The 24,508-nt window shown below is 53.1% G+C and overlaps 1 protein-coding gene and 1 long non-coding RNA gene across 3 annotated transcripts in view; one reads left to right on the plus strand and one right to left on the minus strand.

Moving 5' to 3' along the window:
• The first annotated feature begins 996 nt into the window (after positions 1–996).
• LOC117096421 lies at positions 997–17,853 on the plus strand. Its single transcript, XR_004442479.1, has 3 exons — positions 997–1,040; positions 1,146–1,312; positions 17,734–17,853. It is a non-coding gene; the product is annotated as an uncharacterized LOC117096421 (long non-coding RNA).
• Positions 16,585–24,508, minus strand: part of TEF (TEF transcription factor, PAR bZIP family member) — a 31,553-nt gene continuing 23,629 nt past the window's right edge. For both annotated transcript variants that reach the window (XM_033233815.1, XM_033233814.1), the window contains exons 3-4: positions 21,571–21,791; positions 16,585–20,168 (exon numbers count right to left, since the gene is read on the minus strand). In XM_033233815.1, the coding sequence (XP_033089706.1) occupies positions 19,953–20,168; positions 21,571–21,791 (437 nt within the window). In that variant the 3' untranslated portion in view covers positions 16,585–19,952. The remainder of the gene's footprint in view (positions 20,169–21,570; positions 21,792–24,508) is intronic.

The following is a 24,508-nucleotide window of genomic DNA, read 5'->3' on the forward strand; positions in this document are numbered from 1 at the left end:
GAAGAACGCCGTACACAGGCGGAAGCCGAGTCCCCCAGGCGGACCTGGGGCTCCCCCCCGCAGTCCGGGCTCCCCTAGGGACCCAAGAATCCTAGCGAGGACGGTCACAGCCACCCCCTGCGGGCACCACCCGCCATGCTCTGCTGGAGAAGGGTCTCAGTTTCCCTTTAGGCGCAAAGCTGAACGCGGAGGAACCCAGGCAGGCAAGGCGGCGTCGGTGGAGCGGCCCGGGTCCGCGAGGGAAGGCGTGAGGGGGGGGTTACGTAATGGACGGCGCGGGGACGTCAGCGCGGGTCGGGGGGCAGCGACGGGGCGCCCCCTCCCCGAATAGCGCGCCTGTTCAGTCCTCGTGACACCGGCGCGACCCTCTCCGCGCCCGCCGTGCCGGCCACCAAGCCAGCCGGGACAGGGGGCGGGGAGGACACCTGCCGGGAGCGAGTCCCGGGCTGACTCCCCATGGCCGCGCGGGGTGTGGAGAGAAGCCTGGGGCGGGCCTCTCGCCTCTGGCGCCCGCGGAGTGGGCGGCCCCGACCGCTCTGCGGCCTTTTAAGGCCCACACGCCCTTTGCCCTCCCCGGGGACCTGGCATCTTCACACCTCCCGCCCCGCCCGGGCCGCAGCTTCGAGACCGCTGAACCCTCTTCCTTCTCCTCCTTGTCTTCCTCCTCCTTCTGGGACTTCACCTCCACGAGGGACTTCCGCCCCGGGGCCGGCCGCAAGCTCTTCCCCATTGAGCGCGTCTTCTGCCCCCGAGGCCCCGCGGCGGCCCCCCCACCCGCCCTACCTCAAGGCTGGGTGTTATTTTTATTGTTTTTATTTTTGAGACGGAGTTTCGCTCTTGTTGCACAGGCTGGAGAGAAATGGCGCGACCTCGGCTCACCGCCAACCTCTGCCTCCCGGATTCAAGCGATTCACCTGCCCCAGCCTCCCGAGTAGCTGTGAATTACAGGCATGCGCCACCACGCCCGGCTAATTTTGTATTTTCAGTAGAGACAAGGTTTCTCCATGTTGGTCAGGCTGGTCTCGAACTCCTGATTTCAGGTGATCTGCCCACCTCAGCCTCCCAAAGTGCTGGGGTTACAGGCGTGAGCCACCGTGCCTGGCCGAGGCTGGGTGTTATTTATGTCCCCCTCTGTGTCTCCGCAGACAGAGCTCAGTGGAGAGATGGCCGCGGCCCAGTTGCACACAGCCGGCGCTCAAGTGCGAGGCCAAGGGAGGAAGCCACCGGCCCAGCCGCCTGCTGCCCAGGACTGAGGAGGCCCCTGGTCCAGGCTGGATTGCCTCACCCTTGGGAAAGCAACAGAGGACAGGAGGTAGCTGCCACCTGAGGTCATGGCCACCCACATGCCACCACATGGCATTTGCTCTCCCTTCTTCCCCAGGTTAGGACATCATCGGGCACTTCCATGTCGCCCCAGGAGGCTCCCCTACAGCAGGGGCATGGCCACGGGGAAGCTGCTGAGCAAAGTTAATTCCGGGGTTCCACACCAGGCCTCTTGGGAATGGGGCCTGGGCCTCTGCATTTGAAATGTGCTCTACCTTCTAATCTACCTTCTAAGCTTTGAGATGATTTGAGAGCAGGGAGGGTTTTAGGGAAGAGAGCTAGCTGACAGCAGGTGATGGCAGGTGCAGGTGGGGACTGCGGCAGCCTTGATTTGATGGGGCAGGATGGAAAGACAGGGCAGATGAGGATGAACTGGGAGCCTTGGTCAGAGAATGTCCTGATCATGACCTCGGAGCACCACGCCCACCCGTACAGGTATCCTTTACTGCCTGCTAAGGGATGTATTGGACCCTGTCCTCCAGCAACCGTGCAAAATGGGCCTTATTGTCCCCATTTTAAAGGCTCAGAGAGTGAGGCCGGGCACAGTGGCTCACAACTGTAATCCCAGCACTCTGGGAGGTTGAGGCAGGCAGATTGCTTTGAGTCCAGGAGTTTGAGACCAGCCTGGCCAACATAGCAAAACTCCGCCTCTACTAAAAATACAAAAAATTAGCCGGCCATGGTGGCACATGCCTGTAGTCCCAGCTACTCGGGAGGCTGAGGCAGGAGAATCACCTGAACCCGGGTGGTGGAGGCTGCAGTGAGCCAAGATTGCACCACTGCACTCCAGCCTAGGCAACAAGAGTGAGACCCTACCTCAAAATAGTAATAATAAATAAAAATCAAGGCTCAGAGAGGGGATGTGACTTGGACAAAGTCCCTGGTGAGGAGGATACAGAAAAATCAGGACTCAGTTTAATTCCTCTATCCAGGCCCTAAACACTAGGCATGAAAAGATGAATAAAACACACTTCCTGCCCTAATAGAGTTGATACAGGAAGAGGGGCAGGCAGCAAACATACCACAATCGCAATCACAATCATGATGGAGGTCTGATGGAGCGGTGAGGGCTCAGAGCTGAATTTTGAAGGATGAAGAGGAGTTACCCCAGAAGATTCGGGAGGGGCATCCCCAGCAGAGGGAACAGCTTGTTCTGCTGCTCAGAGGCCTGAAATAGCAATCGCTGTAGGGATCTGTGAGCTCTTTGGTGAGCTTAGAGTGTGTTGGTTTGGTGGGAGATGAGGCTTGATGTGCCCAGAGAGCCTTGGCTGGGCAAGGAGGCCGGACTTTGTCCACAGTGCAGAAAGAGTGTGAGCCCTGTGGAGGAGGGGTGAGGAGTAGGAGGGACCTGAAGGAGGCCAGAAGAGCAGAGGCACAGGGCTCCCTCCCGCCCCATCCCTGTATCTCCATGGCAACCCCTCTTCCCCCACCCTGACTCTACCTCAGCTGTGGACCTGCTTCTCTATCAGCAGCTAAGCTGGGGACTGTCAGAAGAGACCAGACCCTATTCTAGCTGGGCATGATGTGCTTGCTGTGTGGCCTGGAGCAAGCCACTTTGTCCCCTTGGGTCTTGGTTTTCTCTTCGGTAAAATAGGGGCAGCACTAATCCCTGTCCAGTCCCTCCACATGGTGAGTGAGGCACAGAGGCAATGGTCAGGTGGGAGGGGCTTGTATGCTGCACAGCCCCTGTCAGTACCTTGCTAGGCATTGGCTCAATTGGTGCATCCCTCAACCCTCATCCGGTCAAGCCTTCTCCCCAGTGGTCCTCCTGACCATGCCTTCAGGAGAGGCCGGCACTGCTGGCTGGAGTCCTGAAGCTGCCAATTCTCTGAAAGCGGAGGCTCAGGCAAGTCACAGCCTCTCTGGGCCTCAGTTTTCACAGATGCAATATGGAATGCTCCCAAGTGTCTAGTGGGGAGAGGGCCCTGGCAGCCCCTCTGCTCCAGGACAACACAGGCCTGGTCTCTCTAAACACAAAGGGGGCCAGGCACGGTGGCTTACGCCTGTAATCCCAGCATTTTGGGAGGCCGAGACTTGCAGATCAGTTGAGGCCAGGAGTTTGAGATCAGCCTCGCCAACACAGCAAAACCCCATTTCTACTAAAAATACAAAAATTTAGCCAGGCGTGGTGGCGCGCACCTGTAATCCCAGCTACTCAGAGGCTGAGGCAAGAGAATGGCTTGAACCCAGGAAGCAGAGGTTGCAGTGAGCCTGGACAACAGGGCAAGACTCTGTCACTCACACACACACACACACACAATCCCAGAAACCGAACAGATGGATCAGGACCCTCTCTGCCCTACCCCCTGTTGTGTCCCCTCTGCCACTCCCAGCCCCTGCCAGGGACATCCTGTGCTCCAGTGATGTCACCAGGCCTACAGGATTTATTTTTAAACTCCTAGGCCTTGGCCAGCTCCCTACCCCTCACCCATCCTACCCCATCTCACCCTACCTGCCCTGCTTCCCACATCCCAGCTGAGCCCCAGGCTGGTCCTTGAAAGCCTCTCCACACACACTCTGTTGCCCAGCCTGCAGCCCTCAGGCTTCTGAGAGGTTGTGGGGAGCCAGGTCACTGGCCAAGTGATCTTGGCCATTGGATTTGGATCTGCAGAACTAAACAGATGGGCCCCTGGATGTGGACCCCAGCTGCCTTGTGTCCCCAAGAGGGAGTCTGAAGCCCAGATGACAGGAGGGCGAGAATCATCAGATGGGCTGTACGAACACTTGGAGCCCCTGTCTGGGCCTTGGAGTTGTCACCAAAGTTTGCTTTGGATTCATTTTTTAAAAGCAGCTTTTTGTCTGGAAGCTTCAACTCTTTCTTGATGATATGCAATACAGACAACTGCAGAGATAGACTGGGTGCTGGGGTAGCTCCCAGCAGTACCCTGGCCCTCACCCACACCCTGGGCAGGGTGTGTGTCCATCACAGATGTTACACACTTACCCTCTAGAGTGACTTTAGACTAATGATCTGTCCCCATCTTCAGCTTAGAAATTTATGCTGATGAGGCCGGGCGCGGTGGCTCAAGCCTGTAATCCCAGCACTTTGGGAGGCCGAGACGGGCGGATCATGAGGTCAGGAGATCGAGACCATCCTGGCTAACACGGTGAAACCCCGTCTCTACTAAAAACTACAAAAAAAACTAGCCGGACGACGTGGCAGTGCCTGTAGTCCCAGCTACCCGGGAGGCTGAGGCAGGAGAATGGCGTGAACCCGGGAGGCGGAGCTTGCAGTGAGCTGAGATCCGGCCACAGCACTCCAGCCTGGGTGACAGACCGAGACTCTGTCTCAAAAAAAAAAAAAAAAAAAAGAAAAAGAAAAAAAAAGAAATTTATGCTGATGAAACACCCATTTTATGTGTTTCATATGTTGGCCTTCTGGATAAGATTATGGGTGAAAATGATACTCTACTGCAAAACACCATTTGAAAATGGCAGCCTTGGCCGGGCGCGGTGGCTCAAGCCTGTAATCCCAGCACTTTGGGAGGCCGAGACGGGCGGATCACGAGGTCAGGAGATCGAGACCATCCTGGCCAACACAATGAAACCCCATCTCTACTAAAAATACAAAAAACTAGCCGAGCAACGTGGCGGGCGCCTGTAGTCCCAGCTACTTGGGAGGCTGAGGCAGGAGAATGGCGTGAACCCGGGAGGCGGAGCTTGCAGTGAGCTGAGATCTGGCCACTGCACTCCAGCCCGGGCGACAGAGCAAGACTCCTTCTCAAAAAAAAAAAAAAAAAAGAAAATGGCAGACTTGACTCTTCTATCCTCATAGCTGCCCTGGGAAGCTGGGCAAGGATCAGAGGACCAGAATCCTCTTTTCTTTTCTTTTCTTTTTTCTTTTTTTTTTTTTTTTTGAGACGGAGTTGTGCTTTTGTTGCCCAAGCTGGAGTGCAGTGGTACTATCTCGGCTCACTGCAACCTCCACCTCCCAGTTCAAGTGATTCTCCTGCCTCAGCCTCCCAAGTCACTTGGATTAGCCACTATGCCTGGCTAATTTTTGTATTTTTAGTAGAGATGGGGTTTCACCATGTTGGCCAGGCTGGTCTCGAATTCCTGACCTCAGGTGATCTGCCTGACTCGGCTTCCAAAAGTGCTGGGATTACAGGCGTGAGCCACCACTTCCAGCCCTGAATCCTCTTTTTTTTTTTTTTTTTTTCAGACTGTGTCTGACTCTGTTGCCCAGGCTGGAATTCAGTGTCGCAATCTCAGCTCACTGCAAGCTCCGCTTCCTGAGTTCACGCCATTCTCCTGCCTCAGCCTCCTGAGTAGCTGGGACTACAGGCTCCCACCACCACACCCCGCTTATTTTTTGTATTTTTAGTAGAGACGGGGTTTCACCGTGTAGCCAGGATGGTCTCGATCTCCTGACCTCGTGATCCGCCCACCTTGGTCTCCCAAAGTGCTGGGATTACAGGCATGAGCCACGGTGCCTGACCCTGCACTGCGCTTCGGATTGGGCGATAGAGTGAGACTCCGTCTCAAAAACAAAACAAAACAAAACAAAACAAAAAAATGGGAAACTGAAGCTCAAAGGGGAGGAGTGACCCAGGCAGTGGCAGTGGCTAGAATCCAGGGTGTGTCTATCCTCCAGCCCCACGAGAGGTGAGATTAACTTACATTGCACAGCCCAGCCCAGCCAGCCAGGTTGGCAGTCCTCTTTTATTTTATTTTATTTTATTTTGAGACGGAGTCTCACTCTGTTGCCCAGGTCGGAGTGCAGTAACACAATCTCAGTTCAGCCCACTGCAACATCCACCTCCCAAGTCCAAGCAATTCTCGTGCCTCGGCCTCCTGAGTAGCTGGGACTACAGGTGCCTGCCACCATACCTGACTAATTTTTTGTGTTTTAGCAGAGAAGAGATTTCACTATGTTGTCCAGCGTGGTCTCGAACTCCTGAGCTCAGGAGATAATTCGCATGCCTCAGCCTCCCAAAGTGCTAGGATTATGAGCGTGAGCCACCGTGCCCGGCTAGAATTTCCATTTCTTGATAGTTCAGTTCAGTGCAACACAGAGAACAAAAGCACAGACTCTGGACCCAGATAGATCTCAGTTTGAGTCTGCTTGTAACATTTCTTAGCTGTGTCATCTTGGGCTACTCACTCCACCTCTCTGTGCCCCAGTTTTCTCACCTGTAAAATGGGATTTGTGATAAGATGTAACTCACAAAGAGTTGTGGGAAAGACTGAAAAAAATGCTTGAAAAGCACTTAGCAGACTGGGCGCGGTGGCTCATGCCTGTAATCCCTGTGCTTTGGGAGGCTGAGGCAGGTGGATCACAAGGCCAGGAGTTCAAGACCAGCCTGGCCAATGTGGTGAAACCCTGTCTCTACTAAAAATAAAAAAAAAAAAAAGTCTGCTACCACCACCACCACTACCACTACTCTTATCTCCCCAGGGAACATAGTGACCCTTGAGTCAAAAGAACAAGAGCCAGGTTTGTTACTCAAGGGCAGGAGCCAAGAAAGAAAGTGCCTAGGCCCACTTACTATGCCCACACTCCAGCTGTGTCAGCAGAAAGTTCACCAGAGCTGGGTTCAAATCCTGCTTACTGGGTGGTCTCAACCAAGTCACTTAATTGCTCTGAACCTCAGTTTTCTTATCTGTAAAATGGGTGTAAAGATACTGTAGGCCGGGCGCGGTGGCTCAAGCCTGTAATCCCAGCACTTTGGGAGGCCGAGACGGGCGGATCACGAGGTCAAGAGATCGAGACCATCCTGGCTAACATGGTGAAACCCCGTCTCTACTAAAAAAATACAAAAAACTAGCCGGGCGAGGTGGCGGGCGCCTGTAGTCCCAGCTACTCGGGAGGCTGAGGCAGGAGAATGGCGTAAACCCGGGAGGCAGAGCTTGCAGTGAGCTGAGATCCGGCCACTGCACTCCAGCCTGGGCGACAGAGCGAGACTCCGTCTCAGAAAAAAAAAAAAAAAAAAAAAAAAAGATACTGTAAAGGGCTGTTGTGAGGATGAAATGAATGTGTACAGAAAGCATCTGCTGTCCTGGCACGGTAGCTCATGCCTGTAATCCCAGCACTTTGGGAGGCTGAGGTGGGAGGATTGCTTGAGCCCAGGAGTTTGAGACCAGCCTGGGCAACATAGGGAGACCCTCATCTCAATTGAAAACGATATATCTATATTTAGCCAGGCGTGGTGGCTCTCGCCTGTAAATCCCAGTGCTTTGGGAGGCAGAGGAAGGTGGGTTGCTTTATGTCAGGAGTTCACGACCAGCCTGGCCAACATGATGAAACCCCATCTCTATTAAAAATACAAAAATTAGCCGGGGGTGATGGCGTGCACCTGTAATCCCAGCTATTGAGGAGGCTGAGGGAGGAGAATCACTTGAACCTGGGAGGCAGAGGTTGTAGTGAGCTGAGAGCCGAGATTGTGCCACTGCACTCCAGCCTGGACAACAGAGCAAGACTCTGTCTCAAAAAATAATAACAATAAAAAAAACTGACACACAGCAAGTGCTCAATAATTACATGACCAGATGTGGTGGCTCACACCTGTTATCTCAGCACTTTGGGAGGCTGAGGCGGGCAGATCACTTGAGGTCAGGAGTTCGAGACCAGCCTGGCCGACATGGTGAAACCCCATCTCCACTAAAAATACAAAAAGTAGCTGGGTGTGGTGGTGTGCACCTGTAATCCCAGGTACTTGAGAGGTTAAGGCAGGAGAATCACTTGAACCCAGGAGGCGGAGGTTGCAGGGAGCCAAGATCACACCACTGCACTCCAGCCTGGGTGACAGAATGAAACACTCTCAAAAAATAAATTAATGAATTAATTAATCACATATCTCTAGCAGGAAAAGAACCAGGCTGACTCTGTATAGGGAAGAGGGGAGGCTGGAGATTGGGCCCCTCCAGCTTAATCCCTGGACCCCCTTCCGCTAAGGAAGTCCACAGCCTCCTTGACTACTCTGGCAGGAGTGAGAATAATGCTGTACACTTCAGGGAAGCAGGGATCTAAATCCAAATGTATGTAAATCTCATGCAAACAGGAAGCACTGGGTCCTTCCAGGGGAGAGATGGAGAGAGAAAATCCAGTTACCAGGGACTGGGGATGGGGGTGAGGGGGCTGGAACAGAAGCAGGGTGCCCCAGAGCCTTCACAGGGCACTGCCTCAGATGCCAACTGAGAAGCTGCCCCAGGCCCTGTGGGCCCCTCCTGGCATGAATATGAAACCTCCTGGTGCCCTGGGATTCCCGGTTCTCCTCGGTCAAGTTGAGAGGGTCCCTGGTGAGGATACACACAGACCCATTTGTGCACACATACTCTAACCCTGCCAGACACAGTTGGACACACACACATATACCCAGGAACAGACACAGATACACATAGACACAGTTGTACACACAGTCAGACACAGGCACTCGGGCAACTCAGGCTCTGGGCCTCAGGGAAGGGGAGGCCCCAGAGATCGCGCCTCACTTGAAAAGGCAGTGCTGAGGCCCCAGGGGCCCCTGGTTTCCTGTCCACCCGCCTTTTCCCCAACCCACACACATGGTACCTGGACACCACCCCTACTCGAGGAGGCCCCTGAAAAAGCTCCTTCCTTGGCCTTATCCTGATACGGCAGGCCTGCTCCGTGCACCCCGTGGGGTTCCAGTTCTTGCCCACATTCATTCTTTGCTTTTATTTACTTTTTTAAAAAATTTAACATTTATTTATTTACTGAGACAGAGTCTCACTCTGTCCCCTAGTATGGAGTGCAGTGGTACAATCTCAGCTCACTGTGAGCTCCGCCTCCCGGGTTCACGCCAATCTCCTGCCTCAGCCTCCGGAGTAGCTGGGACTACAGGCGCTATTATTTATTTATTTATTTATTTATTTTTTATTTTTAGTAGAGACGGGGTTTCACCGTGTTCGCCAGGATGGTCTCGATCTCCTGACCTCGTAATCTGCCTGCCTCGGCCTCCCAAAGTGCTGGGATTACAGGTGTGAGCCACCATGCTTGGCCCACTTTTTTAATTTTTATTTTTGAGCCAGAGTCTTGCTCTGTTGCCTAGGCTGGAGTGCAGTGGCACAATTTCGGCTCACTGCAGCCTCTGCCTCCCAGGCTCAGGTGATTCTCCTGCCTCAGCCTCCGGAGTAGCTGGGACTACAGGTGCTTGCCACCACACCTGGCTAATTTTTTTTTATTTATTGTTTTTGTTTTGTTTTGTTTTGTTTTGTTTTGTTTTTGAGATGGAGTCTCACTCTGTCGCCCAGGCTGGAGTGCAGTGGCATGATCTTGGCTCACTGAAATCTCTGCCTCCCAGGTTTAAGCAATTCTCTGCCTCCCAAGTAGATGGAATTACAGGTGTGCGCCACCATGCCTGCCTAATTTTTGCATTTTTAGTAGAGATGGGGTTTTACCATCTTGACCAGGCTAGTCTTGAACTCCTAACCTCGTGATCCACCTGCCTCAGCCTCCCAAAGTGCTGGGATTACAGGCATGAACCACTACGCCTGGCCCTAATTTTTTTGCATTTTTAGTAGAGATGGGGTTTCACCATATTGGCCAGGATGGTCTCGAATTCCTGAGCTCAAGTGATCCGCTCACCTTGGCCTCCGAAAGTGCCACTGTGCCCAGTCTATTCTCTCTTTTTGACAGATGGGGAAACTGAGGCTCAGAGCCAGGCTTGTCAAAGGCATATGGAGGACTGCGGGTGGTGGGATACAAATTCAGACAGCAGATAGACTCCAAGTCCGACGCCTCTGCAGAACCCCTCATCCCAGATTACTGGCTCTGGCTGAGCTACTGTTCCCACCCCACTCCCTGGACATCCCCTCCCTCCCCAGAAAGAGCCTAGAAGCACAGGCTCTGGGTAGCAGCCAGCCCTCCCTTCCTCCCAGGCTTCTGTGCACGCCCTTGGACCACGTACACCAGTGGCCATTGGAGGGCAGGAGGGGCGGCGGCCGAGTCAGCTGGTGCCCACAGCACTGCCTGGCACGGAGGGCCCTGGAGGCTTTGCTGAGAGGACAGATCTGGAGGCTGGACCCGAGGTCACCGCCCAGGGCGTGTCTGCAGCGCCACCTGGTGGTGATACAGCACCCCTGCCACACCCGACTCGTGTTGTCATCCTCTCCACAGCCGGGTCAGCAGGTATATTTGGGGAGTAGCCACTGTGTGCTGCGCATGGGCAGGCCAGGCACTGAGAACACAGCGAGGCTGAGGAGATGTGGGGGCATGCACTCCAGGCAGAAGGAACAGCAAGTGCAATGGCTCTGAGACAGGAAGGAGTTGGGGAGACCCAGGAGGAGCAAATGGGTTAAAGAACTAGACTTGAGTGCCAAGGGTAGAGAGGAAGAAAGGCAAGGCTCGGTGGCTCACCTCTGTAATCTCAGCACTTTGGGAGGCCAAAGTAAGAGGATCACTTGAGGCCAAGAGTTTGAGGCCAGCCTGGGCCATATAGTAAGACCCTGTCTCTACAGGAAATAATTTTTTTTTTTTTGAGGCGGAGTCTCGCTCTGTCGCCCGGACTGGAGTGCAGTGGCCGGATCTCAGCTCGCTGCAAGCTCTGCCTCCAGGGTTTACGCCATTCTCCTGCCTCAGCCTCCCGAGTAGCTGGGACTACAGGCGCCCGCCACCTTGCCCGGCTAGTTTTTTGTATTTTTTTAGTAGAGACGGGGTTTCACCGTGTTAGCCAGGATGGTCTCGATCTCCTGACCTCGTGATCCGCCCGTCTCGGCCTCCCAAAGTGCTGGGATTACAGGCTTGAGCCACCGCGCCCGGCCAATTTTTCTTTTTTAGTTTCGCTCTTGTCACCCAGGCTGGAGTGCAATGGCGTGATCTCGGCTCATTGCAACTTCTGCCTCCTGGGATCCAGCGATTCTTCAGTCTCAGCCTCCCGAGTAGCTGGGATTACAGGTGCCTGCCACCACGCCCAGCTAATTTTTGTATTTTTGTAGGGACAGGGTTTCACCATGTTGGCAAGGCTGGTCTCGAACTCCTGACCTCAGATGATCTGCCTGCCTTAGCCTCCCAAAGTGCTGGGATTACAGGCATGAGCCACTGCACCCAGCCCCATTTTGTGCTGGTGTGACAGAATACTTGAGACTGGATAATTTGTAAGAAAAGAGATTTATTTCTTATAACTCAGGAAGCTGGGAAGCCCAAGATCGAGGGCTGCATCTAGTGAGGGCCCTCTTGCTGTGTCATAACGTGGCAGAAGGCATCCCATGGTGAGAGGGAGCAAGAGCTTGAATTTGCAGCTTCAAGTTTTTTTTTTTGAGATGGAGTCTTGCTCTGTGCCCCAGGCTGGAGTGCAGTGGCACGATCTCGGCTCACTGCAAGCTCCGCCCCCCCGGGTTCACGCCATTCTCCTGCCTCAGCCTCCCAAGTAGCTGGGACCACAGGCGCCCGCCACCACGCCCGGCTAATTTTCTTGTATTTTTAGTAGAGACGGGGTTTCACCATGTTATCCAGGATGGTCTCGATCTCCTGACCTCGTGATCCGCCCGCCTCGGCCTCCCAAAGTGCTGGGATTACAGGCTTGAGCCACGGCGCCCGGCCTCAAGCTCTTTTTTTTAAAGATGGAGTTTCAATCTTCTTGGCCAGGCTGAAGTACAATGGCCCGATCTTGGCTCACCACAACCTCTGCCTCAGCCTCCCAAGTAGCTCCCCAGCGATTCTCCTGCCTGCCTCAGTCTCCCAAGTAGCCGGGGTTACAGACGTGCGCCACCATGTCCAGCTCATTTTTATCTTTTTAGTAGAGACGGGCTTTCTCCATGTTGGTCAGGCTGGTCTCGAACTCCCAACCTCAAGTGATCCCCCCCCCCCCCCCCCCGCCGCCTTAGCCTCCCAAAGTGCTGGGATTACAGGCATGAGCCACTGCACCTGGCCACCTCAAGCTCTTTTATATCCATTCGTGAGGGTGGAGGCCTTATGACCTAAACACCTTCCATTAAGCCCCACCTCCCAACACTATTGCATTGGGGATTAAGTTTCCAACACATACATTCTGGGGAGACATTCAAACCATAGCACCGTCCTGCGTGCTGTACACTAGGAAGACGTAAGAACAGTGAGGAATGGTGCACCTGGCCTTGTGCCTTAAGAGGGAGGGCCAGCTGGAGGCAACAGACTGAGGCCTTTGTCCTGTCCCCTCTACCTCTGATCCTTGACCCTTGTGCCATCCCCTCTACCTCCCTGCAGTCTGGACTTCCTGGAGTCAGCCTGGAATCCAGACCTGAGTGGATGCCCACTGCTCTGTGTGGAGAAATCTGCGGGACAGCTAGGCAGTGGCTTGCTGTGTGCCCCGATGACAGAGCCGCAGCTTAAAATAAAAGCCTCCTGCTCAGCCCTTACTTAATCCTGAGGGGACCGGGCATCAGGATGCATGGTTGGGAGGATTTGCTGAAGTGAGAGGCTGCTGAGAGCTCCCGGAGGGCTGGCTGGGGGGCTGGGGCACCCATCTTAAAGTCTGTTTCTGATTTTCTTTGCTGCTCACCCCTATCTCTGGCTGGCAGCTTGCCCAGATTAGCTGCTGACGTCAGGAGCTGCCAGCTGGGCCAGCCTGGCACAGCCACGGGGCAGTGTGTGAAGGGCTGTCTGGGAATAGGGTGCAGTCAAGGAAGGGGCATATGTCCAGCTTTGGAATTTGTCCTCGAGGGAGCTGGGGTGGGGGGAAGGAGAAGGGTCGAGATGTGCTGTCACGCACGCACGTGACCTGTGTAGCGCATCCTCACTGGACAGAGAGAGAGAAACAGCTCAGGGAAATGGATAAGCTGTCCAAGGCCACACAGCTGGTCTAACCCTGGCTGCACCCCACACCAGCTGGTAGACATCCCCCGATAGGCAGCAGCTGCTGGGACTGGAGGTGATGGTCTCTGTGTAGGTCCGTACCTTCCTATCGCCATGATGGCAGCTGCCGAGTGGTGAGTGTTCGCCCTGCTCCAGGTATCTTCGTGGGACAACTGTCTTATGAAGCTGGTGTTCCATTCTTTTTTTTTTGAGATGGAGTTTTGCCCTTGTTGCCCAGGCTGGAGTGCAATGGCACGATCTTGGCTCACCTCAACCTCTGCCTCCTGAGTTCAAGTAATTCTCCTGCCTCTGCCTCCTGAGTAGCTGGGATTACAAGCATGTGTCACCATGCCTGGCTAATTTTGTATTTTTAGTAGAGACAGAGTTTCTCCATGTTGGTCAGGCTGGTCTCGAACTCCTGACCTCGTGATCCACCTGCCTCGGCCTCCTAAAGTGCTGGGATTGCAGGTGTGAGCCACTGCCTGGCCACTGGTGTTCCATTCTACAAGTGAGAAACTGGAAGCCCAGAGAAGGGAAGTGACTTGCTCATGATCATACCCCAAATTGGTGATGGAGGCAGGATTTGATCCTAGGACCGTTGGAGTCTAAAGCCAGTGCTCTGCCATGCATACAGAGATTTCACAGCTTTGACATGTTTCAAGCCCATGCCCCTGTGCCTGCCATGGCTGCACAGATCTCCGCTTTGAGTGAGCACACTTGCATGCAGAGTAGAAAATACAGAGGAGGCCAGGTGTGGTGGCTCACACCTGTAATCCCAGCACTTTGGGAGGCCGAGACAGGTGGATCACTTGAGGTCAGGAATTCAAGACCACCCTGGCCAACCTGGTGAAACCCCATCTCTACTGAAAATACAAAACATAGCCAGGCATGGTGGCTCACACCTGTAATCCCAGCACTTTGGGAGGCCGAGGCAGGTGGATCACTTGAGGTCAGGAATTCAAGACCACCCTGGCCAACCTGGTGAAACCCCATCTCTACTGAAAATATAAAACATAGCCAGGCATGGTGGCACACAGCTGTAATCCTAGCTACCTGGGAGGCTGAGGGAGGAGAATTGCTTGAACCGGAAAAGTGGAGGTGGCAGTGAGCCAAGATCGTGCCACTGCACTCCAGCCTGGGTAACAGAGCAAGACACTGTCTCAAAAAAAAAAAAAAAAAAAAAAAAGAAGGAGAAGAAAGAAAGAAAAAAAGAAAACGCATGGGGTTAGAACAGTTCATCCCTGGAGAGAAACAGAGCTCAGGTTGACCAATCCTAAGAAAGGACATCCTTAGGCCCCACTGGGTCACATGCTCACCCCTAGACCAATTAACTGTGCCCAGGGCTAGGCTCAGATGGACCACGGGGATGGATTTGGGGTGCACAAGCGCTTGGGTAAAGCCTTTGCCTAAAAATTTGACCCTTGGGGCCAAAGGTTTTGCTTTTTCACCTGGCTTCTTGGAGCCCTATTCTCAACCTCAGGGACAAGAGGCCGAGGTGTCAAGAGTTCCATCTTCCTCCTGGATCCTCTCCAAGCTTTCTTTGTGCCTCTTTGGCCATCTGGCTGGGCTGTTTCTGCAGCGGGTAGTGAGGTGTGTGATCAGGATCAGAAGCTACCCGCAGGCCTCTTGGCTCTACCCCAACTTGTATGTGAACCTTGGGGACAAGTCACAGCCATTCACTCTCCTGGTCTCCTCTTAAATGCCACCCAGAGAGGCCTTCCCTAACCTCTCCAGTACGGTTAGTCTCTCTCCCAGCTCCCCAGTCTTGTCAGCCACACCCTTTACCTTGGCCCGCCATCCTCCACGTTTTTCCATCTGTTTGTCTTCCCTAGCAGACTGTGAGGGCAGGAGGAAAAGGTGATACAAAATAGACATTTAAGAAATATTTGCAGGCTGGGCATGGTAGCTCATGCCTGTAATCCCAGCACTTTGGGAGGCCGAGGTGGGCGGATTGCCGGAACTCAGGAGTTCGAGACCAGCCTGGCCAACATGGTGAAACCCTGTCTCTACTGAAAATAAAAAAAATTAGCCAGGCATAGCGGCATGCACCTGTAGTCCCAGCTACTTGGGAGGCTGAGGTGGAGAACCGCTTCAACCTGGGAGGCAGAGGTGCAGGGAGCCGAGGTCGTGCCACTGCACTCCAGCCTGGTGACAGAGAGACTCTGTCTTAAAAAAAAAAAAATGGGCCAGGCGCAGTGGCTCAAGCCTGTAATCCCAGCACTTTGGGAGGCCGAGACGGGCGGATCACGAGGTCAGGAGATCGAGACCATCCTGGCTAACACAGTGAAACCCCGTCTCTACTAAAAAAAAAAAAATACAAAAAACTAGCCGGGCGAGGTGGCGGGCGCCTGTAGTCCCAGCTACTCGGGAAGCTGAGGCAGGAGAATGGCGTAAACCCAGGAGGCGGAGCTTGCAGTGAGCTGAGATCTGGCCACTGTGCTCCAGCCTGAGCGACAGAGCGAGACTCCGTCTCCAAAAAAAAAAAAAAAAAAAAAAAATGAACGTTTTATGGCCAAAGAACAGGAGAAAAGGAAAACCCTTGGAGTCCCACCAAAAGGATCCAACTCTTCAGTCTTCTTGTTTTTTTGTTTTTTTTTTTGAGACAGAGTGTCGCTCTATCACCCAGGCTGGAGTGCTGTGGCGCAATCTCGGCTCATTGCATCCTCCACCTCCCAGGTTCAAGCAATTCTCCAGCTTCTGCCTCCCAAGTGGCTGGGATTACAGGCCTGCACCACCATGCCCAGATAATTTTTGTATTCTTAGTAGAGACAGGGATTCACCATGTTGGCCGGGCTGGACTCAAACTCCTGACCTCAAGTGATCTGCCTTCCTTGGCCTCCCAAAGTGCTTGGATTACCAGCATGAACCACCGTGCCTGCCCTTTTTTTTTTTGAGACGGAGTCTCGCTCTGTTGCCCAGGCTGGAGTGCAGTGGCATGGTCTCAGCTCACTGCAACCTCTGCATCCCGGGTTCAAGCGATTCTCCTGCCTCAGCCTCCTAAGTATGGGATTACAGGTGTCTGCCACCACGCCTGGCTAATTTTTTTGTATTTTTAGTAGAGATGGAGTTTACCATATTGGCCAGGCTGGTCTTGAACTCCTGACCTTGTGGTTTGTCCGCCTTGGCCTCCCAAAGTGCTGGGATTACAGGCATGAGCCACTGCGCCCAGCCCTTTCTTTTCTTTACAGAGCTGCCATCACGCATTTTCTATTTGAGAACACTTGTCATAAGCAGCTCCCTGTCTGTCTTCTAGTTGTTTAGCACTTTTATCTGTTCCAACTGCTTCTGGTCTGGTATCTGTCCCTCCTCAATATAAGCAGGGCAAGAATCACTTCCATCTGATAGATGAGGAAACTGAGGCCGAGTGGTTGGGGTCAGATGCTAAGAGTGTCTGGACTATGATGAAAGGGGTGTCTGGGGTGGATTCTAATGAGATAGTTTTCCAGCTTGACTCTACAGCTCCTAGGCCAACACTCAAGGGAGGAAACTCGAGATTAGGGGTGCGGGGAAGGACAGAAAAGACAGTCCCAACATTCTCATTTCAAAATATTTAATTTTGTCTGAAAAGGATACATTCCCAGCTTCCCTCCCACCACATCACTCCGGCCCACCAGCAGTGACACACTCGCACGCACACACGCACATAAGGCCAATGGGCTACGGTCTGCTTCTGCCCTCTCTGGCTGGGAAGAAGGGATTTTTCTCTTGCCTCCTTCCCCCAACAAAGGTAAAGAAGAGAGGGGCCCGCTGGAATGCCAGCTCCCAGGGAAGGACACAGAGCCCCACACACTCTATCACATCACATGCACTTAGAAAAATAAAACCAAGTGGTGTTCTGGCATCCCCAACACCGTAAGAGAGCAATATCCACCTGGAAGTCATCTTTGCCATTTTCTAGAAAAATTTATTGCACTTAATTAGCAGATGTTAAAGGAGCTCTGGGGTAGAGCTTTGCCATGAAAACCAGATGCTCCTCGGCCCTTTGCGTTCCAAGGAGCACAGCTCCCGGGGCCCAGGTAGAGGGCTGCCCAGCTTCAGAGGGGTTTTCCCCCACTGGCTTGCGTGCCTGCCGCCCTGCCTCAGGCCAGAGGACCGCAGGAGTGGCTTGCACAGCCCCTCTCAGCAGGGTTACATGTACCCAGACTTAAGGTTCACTGCTAAGTGCCCCCTCCAACCTCAGAAGCCAGACAGGCAAACCTCTTCCTTTGACCAAGGGTAAGAGTTACCCAGGTCCTTCACATAGTTGCCATAAACCTTGAAAACCCTCCCTCTCTCTAAATGCACATGTTCCTCCATCACATGAGACATTTATAATATGAATATTCCTGCAAAGTTCCAGCTCATTCATGATTTGTCTGTTCTGAGGTTGCGCTAAGGGTGCCACAAAGCTTTAGACAGGATGCTTAGGAATTAGATGGTATTTCCAAGCCCATCGGAACCCACGGAAAGCCAAGGTAAAGTCAGCTTCTCTAGCCTCCAGTGATTTACAGATGTCAAAGATCCAAGCACAGGAGCCTCAGTCTCCAGCAGTCAGCCTCCAAGAGGAAGAAGGCCCAGGAGGGAGCCAAGAGACTCCCATTCCCTTGAGAGAAACTGAGCAGGCACGAACCCTCTCCTGCAAGCACGGATTTTTAGGACAGGAGAGGAGACAACCTTACCTGAGCACTTCTTTTCTCCCACAGGTCAGCCTCTGTGGACATCCTCCATCTTGTCCCCACCAGGCTCCTGACTCAGAGGGGCATTTCGAAAAAGAGTCCAGCAGCCGCACTCTTTCCAAGTAAGCACTTTGGGAAAGAACCCGATACCCACTGCCTGGGGGAAAGAAGGGAGGGCACCAAACAGGCAGAGGGCGGGATAAAGAGGAGAGACATCGAGCCACCATCCCAGCCACTGGGCTCGGAACATGGACACCAAAGATTTAGTGTCCATCCTTAAAAAAATAAAACTGCAAAAACACAAACCATATACTTTCCGGCAAAGAAAACGAAGAGCTTTTAAGCTCGAGGCTCTTCCACTAATAACAAAATGAGAACCGCCCTCTTGGTGATCCACCAGGCCAGAGGGAGCGTGCCCGGGAGGGAGAGCTGCCCGGGGCAGGACACTGACATGCTGGATGCGCCTGCCCTGTGTGGTTACGATAGAGTGAAAGTGTGTACATGGTTTTTAGAGAACCACAAAGTAAAAGTCAGGGGCCTGGGGAGAGGAGTGACCTCCCTTGGCCTCAGGGCCCCTTGTCAAGTCCCCCGGAGAGGTGGGTGGGAGGTCCCCGAAGGGCCGTGGCATTCCCCTGGGGTGAGGTCCACACCTTGGTCTTAACACCTGTTATGAAAAGTCTTTAGAAGTTGGGGCCCGGGACTCTGAACCACCACGGTAAATAAAGCCAGTGTTACGGAGGGCAAAGCATGCCCATCGCCTCTGTCTCCTCTTCACCACAGGCTGCCCACCCTGAGCAAATAAACACACCCATCTCAGGGGTGCCCCAGTGACCCAAATGAGCACAGGCTTCCATGAATTTCCTCGGTGAATCTTCTGAGCACAGCAGAAGGGCAAGTCCAGCCACACAAGAGAAAGGAGTCGTTGTGAGGCAGGGGAGGCCACAGCTGTGAGAAGCCACAGCATGGCCAACCTCACGAGTGGGCCCCGTCTCCTGGGACCAAGACTGAGGGGACCCTAGGCCTGTGTAAACATCCTAACAGCCTGCTATCCCATAAAAGTGGCACTGTGACCTTGGTGACTCTAGACTAGGTGTCTTGCCCTACTGACACCCTCCAGGCAGCTCGCATGGGAGGGATCCTGAAGCAAGAATTGCGAGGCCCTCACTGCCCCCAGGGAGAGTGCACTCTAGCCCAGGCCACACTGGTGAGCAGAGCAAGAAAAAAGGAGCTTCTCAAGACACACACCACATTTCTCGTGCCCATGGTGGAAGGGGCTGTGGAGGCGTTTTCTAAACACCACTAGGAAGGCGAATCCTGGGGTCCAGGAAGTTCAAGCCTCCTAGGTAAGAGGGGTTTTCCTTTTAAATCTATGGTCCAAGACTGGACACTGGGTGGAAAGAAACAGCAGGCCCAGAGGCCTGGTGCAGTGGGACAAACGAGCTTCAGAAGGTGGCCTCTGAGTAGCCTGGAAAGGAAATGAAAAGGCCTCCCTTGGCCCTGGCACTCCGGGCTCAGAGAGCAGTCATCCTGGGAGTCTCTCCTCCGCAGCCAATGAAATGCAGAGAGAGCCAATGGCCTCAGAGCCATAAGGGAAAAGGGGTGCAGGAGCTGAGAAAGGCTGGGTGCACTTCTGTTGCAGGCCCCAGCCTCAAGCCCCATCCCAGGCTGTGCAGAGACCCCACTCCTGCAGCCTGCCACCCATGCAACACTGACGGAGGAGCTGGTGTGTCCTTCTGCCTCCAAGGAAGATGGGAACAGGTATTACTCAGACCGTCTGGGGGGGGTGAGGTGCGTGACAGACACACCTTGAGTGGAAACGCACCCTGCTACCTGAGAAGACATAGGGTGACAATGATCACAACTCATTCTGCAGAGATAGCCCTCGGCAGCCCAGGCTGGAGACTGAGGGAGAGTCCAGGGACCCTGAGCGCCTGGGAGAGAGAGGTGTGTACTCCAGAGGTCCCCTTCCGATTCAACTGGGACATCCAAGAATAGAAACTAAGGCCGAGTCACCCGTCTATGCATTCTCTTGCGTTCCCCACCAGTGAGGAGACTGGCCCCCCAGGGACGTCACCACGTGCGCGGGCCATGGTATAATGAAGCTGAGACGTGGCCGCTCCTGCAGCAGGTGCGCCGCCATGCGCCCACGACGAGTCATAAGTCTCCACGCGTGTGAGGGGTTTCAGGGAGCCCCCAGGCAGAGGTCTGAGGTGCAGGCAGTGCCCTGCCCGGGCGGGGGGCACGGGTTACAAGGGCCCGTATTTGGTCTCATACTTGGACACGATGGTCTTGCACTTGCCCACTTCCTTGCGTAGCTCGGCCACCTCCGTCCGCAGGGCTGTGTTCTCCTTCTCCAGGAAGGCCGCCCGGATGGTGATCTGATTCTCTTTCAGGCGCCGGGCATCCCGCGACCGTTTAGCCGCCACGTTGTTCTTCTTGCGTCTTGTCCAGTACTTTTCATCCTGTGCGGAAGTGCCCTCTGTGAGTCTCTTGTCTTTCCCCACGAAAGAACCCGATTTTTCCACTCCCACCACCTGAATTCCCCTAACTCATCTGGTGTGGCCACAACTAAAGCAGGGATACCAGGGAGGGAGCAGCACAAACCAGGGCACATTGAGGGGACTGCCCTTTCCTCGGGAGCAGGATGAGAAACAAAAGTTATTTGGTAGGTTACATGGTGAAGAGAAGGAGACCCATCTCCTGGAGGCCTGGTACCTGCTGCTCCAGCACAAAGCACTGCACTGTCCATACCCTTGCCTCACTTAGGCATTTTGGTTGTGGGTAAGGGCCTAGTTCCCCGAGTTGAGATCTTGGCTCTCCAAGATTACTAGCAGTGAAACTGCAAGTACTTTAACCCCTCAATATCACAGGTCCCTTATTACAATGAGGAATAATAGGCCAGGCATGGTGGCTCACTCCTGTAATCCCAGCACTTTGGGAGACCGAGGCAGGTGGATCACTTGAGGTCGGGAGTTCAAGACCAGCCTGGTCAATATGATGAAACCCCATCTCTACTAAAAATACAAAAATTAGCTGGGCATGGTGGTGCGTGTCTGTAACCTCAGCTACTCAGGAGGGTGAGGCACAAGAATCAGTTGAGCCCGGGAGGCAGAAGTTGCAGTGAGCTGAGATCATGCCACTGCACTCAGACAGAGTGAGACTCTGTCTAAAAAATCAAAACAAACCAAACCAAACAAAACAAAAATCAGTGCCTGGCCTGCAGTGAGTACCATCTAAATATTTACCACGATCATCATATCATTATTAAAGTCTCAGAAACCTCCCCAGGAGGCAGGTTCAGTTGTTCCCATTTTACAGATGAGGAACTTGAGGCACAGCTAGGCCACAGGTGGCAACATGGAGTTTGAACCCAGGTCTGCCTGACTCCAAGGATTTGGATGAAAAATCCTTGCTGTAAGTTTTTCATAGGAAAGGATGGAAACTGCAAAATTCCTTCTTTCCACCAGTTCCTAACAGCACCACCAGCTTGCTCATCCCTGGGGATGGCAACATACAAGCAATCCTTTGTCCTTCAAAGCAAGGACTTTTTCAACCCCAGTTCCTGTGGCCTAGTGAGCTCTTGCCCAGTGGCTGGGCTACAGCCAGGGAGGCAGGAACATCAACACTGCCAATGGCCTGGGGAAGGAGAGAGAAACTACAGGGAGTCACACTGGGGCCAAATGCCACATGACTCCTTTTCTTTCTACTAAACTGCTGCGAGACATGGCTTTAAACACTGAACTTATGTCTTTCCAAATGGTGTCATGAGGGAAGGCTCTCCAGATAAAATCAAATTCGAGAAGCCATAGCCCCTAGGCCCTTGAACCAATGTTGCATCTTTACTTATAAGGAATAACAGGTTACCTTCTGCTCATCGGGGACAAAGACCTTCTTGGCCTTTTTGATCATGGGCTGGGGCTTCAGGTCCTCCTCAGCAAACTTGTGCTTCCGAGGGTTGAAGAGCTCCCCGCCTGGCACACTGGAGAGCACCAGGTCGGCGGGGTCTGGATTGAAGTTCACATCCACCTCCACACAGTTGGGGTCGATGGGACTGGGCGTCTCCCTCTCCTTCTCCAGGGAAGATTCTGAAAGACACAGAGACAGATGCTCCCGAAGCAGCCCACTGGACAGAGAAGACCCACGCCACACAGCCAGAGACCTGGCTGAACCTCAAGGCTGCATAAGCCACTGCTGCTTGGGGAGAAGAAAACTCCAACAGTACCAACCCCTAAGCCAGACTGGCACACGGTTCAATTCCACAACACAAACATTCAAAGAATTATTTCCTTCAGGAACAGAATGCTCAAAAGGAAACAGAAGCCCTCGAAAAAAACAGGGTTTTCCAATTGTTTCCACCCCCTCCAGAAATGTTAAGCAAAACATAAATTTTTTTTCTTTTTTTGAGACCGAGTCTCACTCTGTCGCCCAGGCTGGAGTGCAGTGGTGCGACCTTGGCTCACTGCAAGCTCTGCCTCCCGGGTTCATGCCATTCTCCTGCCTCAGCCTCCCGAGTAGCTGGGACTACAGGCGCCTACCACCAAGCCTGGCTATTTGTTTTGTATTTTTAGTAGAGACGGCGTTTCAGCGTGTTAGTCAGGATGGTATGGATCTTCTGATCTCCTGATCTGCCCACCTCAGCCTCCCAAAGTGCTGGGATTATAGGTGTGAGCCACCGCGCCCGGCCTAAAACATTAAATTTTTATATTCCCTTAACTGCTGTGATTTCAAGATCTCCACTAATGAGAAACAGCTGTATCTCTCCAGGGACACAGACTGAAGAACGGAAATGGGTTCCATTTTTTTTTTTTTTTTTTTTTTGAGACAGGGTCTCACTCTGTCACCTAGACTGGAGTACCATGGTGTGAACATGGCTCACTGCAGCCTTGACCTCCTGGGCTGGAGTGATCCTCTTGCCTTAGCCTCCTGATTAGCTGGGACCGTGGGTGCACAACATGTCTGGCTAATTTTTTTTTTTTATTTTGTAGAGACAGGGTCTCACTATGTTGCCAGGGTTGGTCTCAAACTCCAGGGCTCAAATGATCTTCCTACCTCTGCCTCTGAAAGTGCTGGGATTACAGGTGTGAGCCACTGCACCCGGCCAGGTTCCACTTTTTTTTTTTTTTTTTGAGACTGAGTCTTGCTCTGTCGCTCAGGATAGAGTGCGGTGATACAATCTTGGCTCACTGCAGCCTCCACTTCCCCGTTGAAGTGATTCCCCTGACTCAGCCTTGCGAGTAGCAGAGACAACAGGCATGAGCCACCACACTTGCCTAGTTTTCGTATTTTTAGTAGAGACAGGGTTTCGCCATGTTGGCCAGGCTGCTCTTCAACTGCTGAGCTCAAGTGATCCACCCGCCTCGGCCTCCCAAAATGCTGGGACAAGCGTGAGTGACCGCGTAGGCCTGGGTTCCACTTTTGAGTCCCTGAGACATGTCTGTCACTGGGCCATCTAGTCATTTAGTCCTTTTTTTTTTTTTCAGGAGTCTCACTCTGTCTCCCAGGGTGGAGTGCAGTGGTGTGATCTCAGCTAACTGCAACCACAGTCTCCTGGGTTCAAGCTATGCTCCTGCCTTAGCCTCCCAAGTAGATGGGACTACTGGCGCCCAACAGCACGCCTGGCTAATTTTTGTATTTTTAGTAGAGACGGGGTTTCACTATGTTGGCCAGGATGGTCTCAATCTCCTGACCTCATGATTCACCTGCCTCCACTACTTTGTACACTATTTGGCAGGGTCTACACAAGCTGAACATACGCACGTCCAATGACCTAGCCATTCTCCACCACGCCTGGCGGGTCTCAATCTCTTGATTTCATGATGTGCGCCTGCCTCAGCCTCCCAGCGTGCTGGGATTACAGGCGTGAGCCACCGTGTCTGGCCCAAAAAATTTTTTTTAAATTAGGTGGTGTGGGCCGGGCTCACACCTGTAATCCCAGGACTTTGAGAGGCTGAGGTGGGTGAATCACGACGTCAGGAGATCAAGACCATCCTGGCTAACACAGTGAAACCCCATTTCTAGTAAAAATTCAAAAAATTAGCCGGGCGTGGTGGTGGGCGCCTGTAGTCCCGGCTACTCGGGAGGCTGAGGCAGGAGAATGGTGTGAACCCGGGAGGCAGAGCTTGCAGTGAGCCGAAATCCCACCACTGCACTCTAGCCTGGGTGACAGAGTGAGATTCTGTCTCAAAAAAAAAAAAAAAAAAAAAATTAGGTGGTGTAGTGGTGCATGCCTGTAGTCTTAGTTACTCAGGAGGCTGAGGTGGGAGGATTGCCTGAGCCCAGAAGTCTGAAATGATAGTGAGCTATGATCGCACTACTGCACTGTTGTTCAGTCTGGGCAACAGTGAGACCCTGTCTCTAAATAAAAAATATATTTATACTATTGATTTTTTTTTCTTTTTCGTTTTTCTTTTGAGACGGAGTCTTGCTCTGCTGCCCAGGTTGGAGTGCAGTGGCGCGATTTCAGCTCACTGCAAGCTCTGCCTTCCAGGTTCATGCCATTCTCCTGCCTCAGCCTCCCAAATAGCTAGGGCTACAGGCGCCTGCCACTATGCCCAGCTAATTTTTTTGTATTTTTAGTCGAGACAGGGTTTCACCGTGTTAGCCAGGATGGTCTTGATCTCGTGACCTTGTGATCCGCCTGCCTTGGCCTCCCAAAGTGCTGGGATTACAGGCGTGAGCCACCGCGCCTAGTCTGATGTTTTCTTTCTATAGAGGAATTTAAAACTTAAAAGGAGGAATTCTACTTTCATTTCTTTTTTTTAGACAGAGTTTCGCTGTTGCCCAGGCTGGAACATGGCATGAT

This window comes from Trachypithecus francoisi, unplaced genomic scaffold (assembly GCF_009764315.1).
Source record: "Trachypithecus francoisi isolate TF-2019V2 unplaced genomic scaffold, Tfra_2.0 Lachesis_group14, whole genome shotgun sequence".
In the NCBI taxonomy this organism is placed as follows: Eukaryota; Metazoa; Chordata; class Mammalia; order Primates; family Cercopithecidae; genus Trachypithecus; species Trachypithecus francoisi.